General features: G+C 36.9%; 1 protein-coding gene across 3 annotated transcripts in view; it reads left to right on the top strand.

The window, feature by feature from the left end:
* The first annotated feature begins 325 nt into the window (after positions 1 to 325).
* The window catches only part of kdm5c (lysine demethylase 5C), a 30,347-nt gene continuing 22,438 nt past the window's right edge, over positions 326 to 8,234 (top strand). For 2 of the 3 annotated variants that reach the window (XM_023333455.1, XM_014473176.2), the window contains exons 1-6: positions 326 to 645; positions 2,365 to 2,512; positions 3,126 to 3,203; positions 3,402 to 3,524; positions 3,611 to 3,781; positions 3,919 to 4,053. In XM_023333455.1, coding sequence (XP_023189223.1) covers positions 2,369 to 2,512; positions 3,126 to 3,203; positions 3,402 to 3,524; positions 3,611 to 3,781; positions 3,919 to 4,053 — 651 coding nt within the window. In that variant the 5' untranslated portion in view covers positions 326 to 645; positions 2,365 to 2,368. The other variant, XM_023333451.1, reaches the window with a different exon arrangement.

Genomic DNA, 8,234 nt, shown 5'->3' with positions numbered 1-8,234 from the left:
AAATATTATACTTGGTAAATTTGGTTGGTTTTTTTCAGTGTAAACCTTACCTCACTAAATCTGTAAACGCATTGAAAGAGGCGAGTATTTCCTTTTATGATATAAAACGGGCTGTTTGAAATATTTCTACTGCTATTTTTAAATACACGTGTATGATGTGATGTCGATATCTTAATTTCCGCAAAAAGACAAAAAATAATTTTGACCTACTTCCTCACACAACAGTGTCATTGTAACTGCATGGCATGTTTGCGTACGTGCGCACTACTTTCAGGAAGAAAACGTGAGAGGCGGCGTGTGCATATTTGAGGTTGTACTTCGGTCATGAGAAAAAGCTAAGATGGCGTCTCGTTAAGATGCACAGGATGGCCTGAAGAGAGTGATGATGTTGATCGGGAAATGATTTATCACGACAGTAATTGAGAAAGTTTGAGATTCTCGTTTAGTATTAAACGAACATCAGCCACTCATACATTAAGCCCGTGCGGTTGGCAGAGCGGTGTGTATGGAGAACCGAAGCTGAAAACGGGTCAACTTTGCTAGCCAACAGAACAGGACCGAGCACAGCTGGTTAGCTAACCACCAACAGAGGAAGGAGTGCGGCCACAGTCTTTATCATACCCCGGGACATCGAGGTGTCTTCGGGTCAGTCACAAGAATTCAGCTAGACACTTGTACTATAACGGACTGGATATATAACTGGATTTTTGTTAATGAAAAATACTTTATAGTCGACATTACCAGCGCTGTGTAGTCATGGGTTAGCAGGTCTGCGGTTACATTGTTGACTCCTTCAAGCCACCCAGTTAACGTTAGCAAACGGATGCTAGTTATCTCCACCAGTGGGAGGCAGTGGGACGGTGCTGCTAGGAAAATTTGGAGGCCTTGATGCTAACCCAAGCTGTTAGTGGTGTTATGGCCTCTCGTTGCTGGATAATGGACGTTAACTCGGGTCATTGTCATCAGTAGGAGCAGATGAGTGACGGATAATTTAGCTTCACGGCTTTTGTTTTTTAATACTAACCGTGTTTAACGGCTGTCGCTAAAGGTAAGCTTAGTGTTTTACGTCAGTTCTCACAAGAACTTGCTAACACTGTCAGCTAATGGGATAAAATAACGAAGCTGGTTTGTATCGACATTAAAGTGGAGCTATGAGTCATTTTTGGCTTAATATTGATGTTTTAGGGTAGAATTGTAAACCAAGCCCTGCCCACTTATAAGTGGAGATGCCTTTCTGGCCTTTTAATGCATCAGGGTTCATTGACTCAACGCCATTGTTTGTCTGAAGGCCCGTGAAAATATAATTGACTCTCATTGAAATACTAACATCAAATTGAGTTTATTTTAAGATTATTTTTCATGAATATTCCCGAAATGGATCCAAACCTGCTTCCAAACTCGGTTTGATTGTTGCTGTCTTCTCACATTAATCAACAAATGCTATCATCTGCTAAACATTTGCCTTTTTTTGCTTATGGTTGTGGAGTAAAACTGATAAAGTTTAAGGTTTTGTTTACAGCGTACCTTCATGTTTGGTGATTGGTAGCACTCATTTGTCTTCTGTTTGGATTTGCTGAAGTAGGCCTAAGGATTGCTGTGATCACTCTTCCCTATTTTGTCTAAAAGAAATAAAGCAAAAATTATGGTTGGTTAGTAAATATAACCACCTTCAGACAGCTAAATATAGCCAGAATTAGATGGGACGTATGTAAATATATAAACATGAAAAATGGCTGGTAGATGTTTCCATGTGTTAAGTAGATAAGAAACACCACTGTTACGCAAATTATTGCTGTCAGCTCAGGTAACTGTTGTTATGCTGTTAGGTAATGTTTGAAATTGGACTAAAAAGGTGTAACTTGAGTCCTTACTGGCCCCTCATGTGCTGGGGTTTGTTTTGTTGTATCTGATGTTGGGGGAGGGGATTTCCTGGACAATAAATTGCATCCTGGGGTTTTTCCATCAATAGAGAAGCAAAGATTATAGAAACTACTGTCCTGTGAAAATAATTGAATTGGAAAATGTGAAATATTTGAAGGAACCATCAAACTAGTAGTAAAATGAGGAAGTAGTGATTTTGAAAGACTAAGCATGTTAGGTATTGTTTGAATAAACTAATTGAAGTTTAAAATTTTAATTTTATTATATCCTTTATTCAAATTTTTTTTGTTTTCCTGTCAGTGGAAGGATTTGTTGTAATATCCGTCAGGTAATGAAAACATGTTTTGGCTGCTCAGAAATGTAAAATTTTGGCTACAAATAGCTGCACAGATTCAACAAACAGAAATATTGATGATATTATACCCACTTGTTTGTGTGTAAAGTTGTTTAACTAGTTTTTTTTTGTGCTTTTCCTGTTGTCAGGGAAATGGAAGTGGAAGAGTTCATCCCCCCTCCGGAGTGTCCCGTTTTTGAGCCATCATGGGAGGAGTTCCAGGATCCCCTGGGCTACATCGCCAAGATACGTCCAATCGCAGAGAAGTCTGGAATCTGCAAAATCCGACCTCCGCCGGTAACTACCTGCTTTTGTCTAATTTACGTTGCAGAAACTGGATGTTTTGCATTTTGTGGCCTTTAAAAAATGTTTAAAGAACTCTGCCCTTCCCTTCAACATGTCTCATCTTGATGTAGACAGTTTGGTGCATCTTTTCATAGAGAGAACCATGAGCTCATCATCTGGGCTTTCTCTCATTGCTTAAAGAGATATTAATCACTTTGCATGTAAATGAAGAAAAAGAAATCTCGGACATATTCTTTTTTTCATTATTGTGGCATTTAGTAAATAGTTTGAATGATCAAAATCTTTTCTGACTTAAAACAAGAGACATTTGGTCGGATGTAACTTCAGACAGCTTGGAAAAAAAGGCTTATGTCTTTTTTTTATTTGGTGTATGTAACTATTTGTTAATTTATGAATATTCACAGGGGAGATCTGATATTTTTTAGCAATTGCCTAGAAATTTGTAATTAGTCTATAGTAAGATGTGATTTTACTCTAGATAAGTGTTTCTTATTCAATAACATTAGCTGGAAAGCCACATCTAAACAAGAATTAAGCTCAATCTAAGCACAACTTTCCAGGATAATTCACAAGTTAAAGTATGAATTTCTTTGCTCTCACTCAGGACTGGCAGCCTCCGTTTTCAGTGGAGTTGGAAAACTTTCACTTTACCCCTCGCATCCAGAGGTTAAACGAATTGGAGGTAAGGCTCGTCCTCACTCTAAACTTTGTCCTCCAATAAAAACTTGCTACATTTTCCAGACGCATTTTGAAGCAGATGGTTGTTATTGTGTCTCAATTTAATTTCATGCAGCACTAAATGTTCTGCAGCTGTGCATCATGCTGCATCTGTTTAGCCGGTATCGTGACGATATTTGGGACCGTTGTGTTCTCATTTTAGGCTGAGACCAGAGTGAAGCTCAACTATTTGGACCGCATTGCCAGATTTTGGGAAATTCAAGGTTCTTCTTTAAAAATCCCACATATCGAAAGGCGCATTCTGGATCTGTACAGTTTGTCAAAGGTGAGTAAATCAACATTCGCTGAGGAATGTCAGCTGTTTGTTCATTTGAGAGGATTTAAACAGTGTATTTTTTAATTTTTCCTCAGATTGTTGCGGATGAAGGAGGCTTTGAGCTGATCTGTAAGGAACGACGATGGGCTCGTATAGCGCAACGGCTCGGCTACCCTCCAGGGAAGAACATCGGGTCTTTGCTGCGCTCACATTATGAGAGGATTGTCTATCCATTCGAAATGTTCCAGTCTGGCGCCAGCCTGACGGTATTACTCCACTCTTAAGTTGTATTTTGCCAATTTTCTAAATTAAATTGCAATAAATAAAAAATTTAAAGAGGCAGGTTATTGTGTTAATAATCTCCATTTTGAACTAAGACTGTTATTTTTTGTTTGATTTGAAGCATTGCAAGCCAAAGCACTATGATGGAGAAGATGTGGATAAGGAGTACAAGCCTCACTCCATCCCGCTGCGACAGTCTGTGCCGCCATCCAAAATGAACAGCTACGGACGCAGAGCAAACCGGTGCCAGCCTGACGTGAGTCACCTGCTGCTGCTTGTTTTTTATACCTACATACCTCTGGTACCAGTAATGCTTCGTGGAAAATTATTTTTGATGCACACTATCCAACTACACCTTTCTTCTTATTGATTGATTGTTTTAATATGAGGGAAATTAGAAAATCATGTAGTTTACCAGCGATGATCCATCACTCAACTCAATTCAAATCCATCTGTTTGCTTTTATTGTCTATGTTTTTCACCTTGCAAGCTACAACTTCAGTTTGTTCATATATTCAACATATATGAACGTTTTACGGACTGTTGAGTCTATAAGAAACTTGTTTTTATGCCATCTAGGAATTTCTTTGTATTTACAGTTCTTGTGCTCAATCGGTAATTGGGTAGTTTTGTCACTTTTGGTTATGACTAAATAATTTTGAGAAAATGAATGAAGGTTTAATTAGAAAAAAACCTCACCTTTTCAGCCCCTTACAAAACTTTCCAGAGTTTTTTTCCGCCCCTGTTTTCTCACATTAATACCAGAAAGCTTAATAATTTAATTTTTTTATTTGAGGTCTTGTGATAAACCAAGACTGCTCTATATAACTAGAAAGGTTAAGAAAAAATATACATTTTTATTTTTTACAAATGAAGTTAAATTGTGCGGCATACATTTGTATTCAACTAATTTTACTCTAATGCTTGTATTACAGAAGAGTTTAACTTCCAGAAGCGATATCTCGTTATGACAAGAGAGTTTCTCGTTAAAACGAAATATAAAAATTCCCTCCTGACTTGTTAAAAAGACGTGAAGGATCTCGTTGCGACTCTCCTTCTTCCCACCTTTTCCTCTGGACGACATCTAAGAATCCCAAGAGGTGCTGCGTTTTATTGTTTCAATCTTTATTGTTTTTAAAAGAAGATATTTTGGTTCAAACCAGAGATAAGTCTGTTTTTTTAATCTCGTTTAAACACGATATTGTTCCTAAATTTATTTTCAAGCTCTTGCGTTCAAACGCTTCTGTACAAAATAAAATTCAGTATATTGATTTGAAAAGTCACCTTCTCCTATTTGAATAAACATATACTGTAGTTGTTCTGTTGAAAGCCTCAGGTTTTTTATTATTTAGTAAATGTTCGTGAACAATTTGATTAATCAAGCACATGGCACATAAAGTTGTGGAGATATTGTTATAAGCTAAGTTTTTAACAAATTTAGAGACGATGCAAACCTTAAATATACTCCAGAGTAATGTTTGCCACGTAGAAGAAGGCGCTGTACTCAGATGAGACCAAAATAAACCCTTTTTTTAATATACAAAGTACTCTGTGGTGGAAACGACAGGGAAGCTGGATCTGATGAAACGATGGCTGGAGATGAATATTACAGTCCTGCTGGAATCACAGCAAAACGTGGATCTGCAAAGTATTTACTGAGGAGGCTGGGATACAAATGCAAAGCTCTGTTTTTAGACTCTTATCTGTGAAGATGTCACTTCGCTTTTATCTATTATTCATGTTGGTTTGTTACATAAAATTGTAGTAAAATGCATCAGAAATTAATATAAAATTATAAAAATTTGAAAAGGTAGGATGTTAACTTTTTTTAAAATGTATTTTGAATTTGCAAAGAATACCTAGCTTGTTGCATAATATACATCTCACAAATCTCAAAATAACAAATGAATTTTAAGGAAACACAATACTATAAAACACCAAAACCAGGAAGAAAATAGCTGACATAATCAAAAAGGAGCGAGTAGAAGTATAGCTTATTGGTCAACAAAAATAACTAGAAAATGTGCATTTCCTGCGAAAATGCTGTGTGAATGCTGTATGCTCAATGTTTTTGGTAAAAATGCAAAAATCCCACCCGAACTGTATTTGAAATTGGTGCAGACAAGCTAAATTTGAAGGTCACAACAGTTTATAAGCTTAAATAAGCTAATAAAGTAAAACTCGCTAAAATACTAATGATCACATCTAGGCTAGCACCTGCATGTTGACCTACAGTAACACAATCCATGCACACATGGGAAAAAAAATACATGTAAATCTAAAATTAGCTAAAAAGCTAAAGCTAGCTTAAAAAATAATGCTAGCACCGAGGCTAGCAGCTAGCATGGTGGCTACAAAAAACATATAAATCCCAGAAACAGGAACTCTTTATACCTGCCCATATAATCCCATATATACATACACTCCCTAGTTTCTTTTTTCCACCAGGGTCTGCATATGAAACAGTTAAATCACTTTCTGGGCAGGAATAAACACCTCGAGTGAGAAACATGCACCCAAGTTAGAACCGTTCAGGTAAAATTTGTGCTGCCAGGTCAAAGTTCAGTCAGCTTCTAGTCGCATCTTCTTGTGAACAACCATCCACATTTGAAGCCAGCGTCATGACTTCAGCTTTTTGCTCCACCTGAGTCGTCATTGTGTTACATTGGAAGCTGAAGCCTCTCATGCTCGCTGCGCATGACGGCTGCCTTGATCTGCTCTTCATGAACCTCAGCGCCAACCATGCTGTCCACGTGTGCTGCTCAGCTGCAGAGCGTTTTTCAACCGGGACAGCTCACGCTGTGGCAATATGTGGATTCATTTTGAGGAAATCACATGTACACATTTTTTTTTTTTTTATGAATATCCTGTTCACTGCAAGGCAATCATTTCAAAGGTCTGTGTTCTCAAGAAGGCCTGTCGTGATTGTAGATTTTGCTGGACGATAAATTGTCCCAGAAATTATTGCTCTAAACAGTAATGTTGTTTTTAGACCATTAACAAGGTTAGGGATGCACAATATATTTGCAATCTCGTTATCTGCCGATATTAGTAATTTTTTTAACATATCTGTAAAAAAAACAAACCGCTGGGCCGATACGAACAATCAATATTTATTTTTATTTTATCTGTTTCTAGTTGGGTTTTTTCTAAAGGTGTCAAAACAGTACAGAAAAATACATACCGATAAACATCTGTTATCGCCATAACAGCAATATTAATATCGGATATTGATATTGGCCCAAATTTTCATATCGGTGCATTCCTAAGTTACGTAATGGTAATGGCATTATAAACAGCATTAATAAACGTTAAATTCTTATGAACAATTAACATTTGGGGAACTGGCAGACATTTAAATATGCAAAATAAATTAATAAAAACAGAAACAACCAATAAAATGGGAACTGAAGTTTCTGTAAACAAAAATGTCCTTCAAACAAAATAGATAGTTGAGACTGAAGAATTTTATCATCCAGTTTTTTGTAGGAAAAGAGAAAAATGATAAGTCATTAAAATGGAAACTATTGAGTTTAACTTAATTTATCATGTGATTAATTGATTTACTGCTTATTGTAACAGGCCTGTTCTTAAGTAAAAAGAAAAAAAACCATTAAATGAATGATTGTTGCTGTTAATCTGCTCCCTACTCGGTCAGAAGTGGAATTAGGAGTGGACCAAAAATCAAATTCTGATCAGAAAAATCTTAGTCGACTCAGAAAATGTTGTAAGCCTACCATCTTTTAAACGTTCTTTTTCTTTTCTCACATTTTCTTCTGGAATCCAGACAGAAACGCACTATAGGTATAGTGGGGTTTTTTTCCCCCACACTCTTTATCTTTCTGGTCTTCCAGGAAACATTTGGGATCTATTTTAGTGTTTCCCCTTTTCTACAGCTTTTAAAAATTAGACTGTTTTAAAGTGTTTCTTTATATCTGACAGGTTGAGTAACTTTGGTGATTAAAACTGATTTTCCAATACAGTATCAGAGCACCATAAGACTGAACACTGCACTTGCTCTTTAGTTTTTATGAACTGTAAAGCCTGATGTTTGATCATCAGTCAAATGAATAAACTCTGTGGTCTTATTATGAACGTCAGGTGTGTTTTCTGTGTTTGACGTGAGCTGCGACTATAAACGAGTTTTTTCCAGCGAACTGAATGGCGTCAGACAAATGTTTGTGTCCAGAAAACGATTCGGTGCACTCAGAGCGGATTCCAGCTTGCTTGCTTCCCATCCTGCTGCTTTGCTTAATTCTGCCGTTATTGCTTTGTGCTTCTGGGGTATTTTGTTTTCTGCTCACATTCTTATGCTTTCCTTTGATGCTTTCTCATCCAAATATACAAAAAGTTAGTTATTTTTACAAGCTGCATGATGTGAAAATGTGTTTTACTCTCTTGTTTCTATTGCACACACAGCTTCTGGATCAGGCTACA

Source organism: Xiphophorus maculatus, chromosome 1, assembly GCF_002775205.1.
Source record: "Xiphophorus maculatus strain JP 163 A chromosome 1, X_maculatus-5.0-male, whole genome shotgun sequence".
In the NCBI taxonomy this organism is placed as follows: domain Eukaryota; kingdom Metazoa; phylum Chordata; class Actinopteri; order Cyprinodontiformes; family Poeciliidae; genus Xiphophorus; species Xiphophorus maculatus.
Note: the sequence above shows the minus strand (reverse complement) of the source record. Positions and strands in the feature narration are given on the sequence as shown.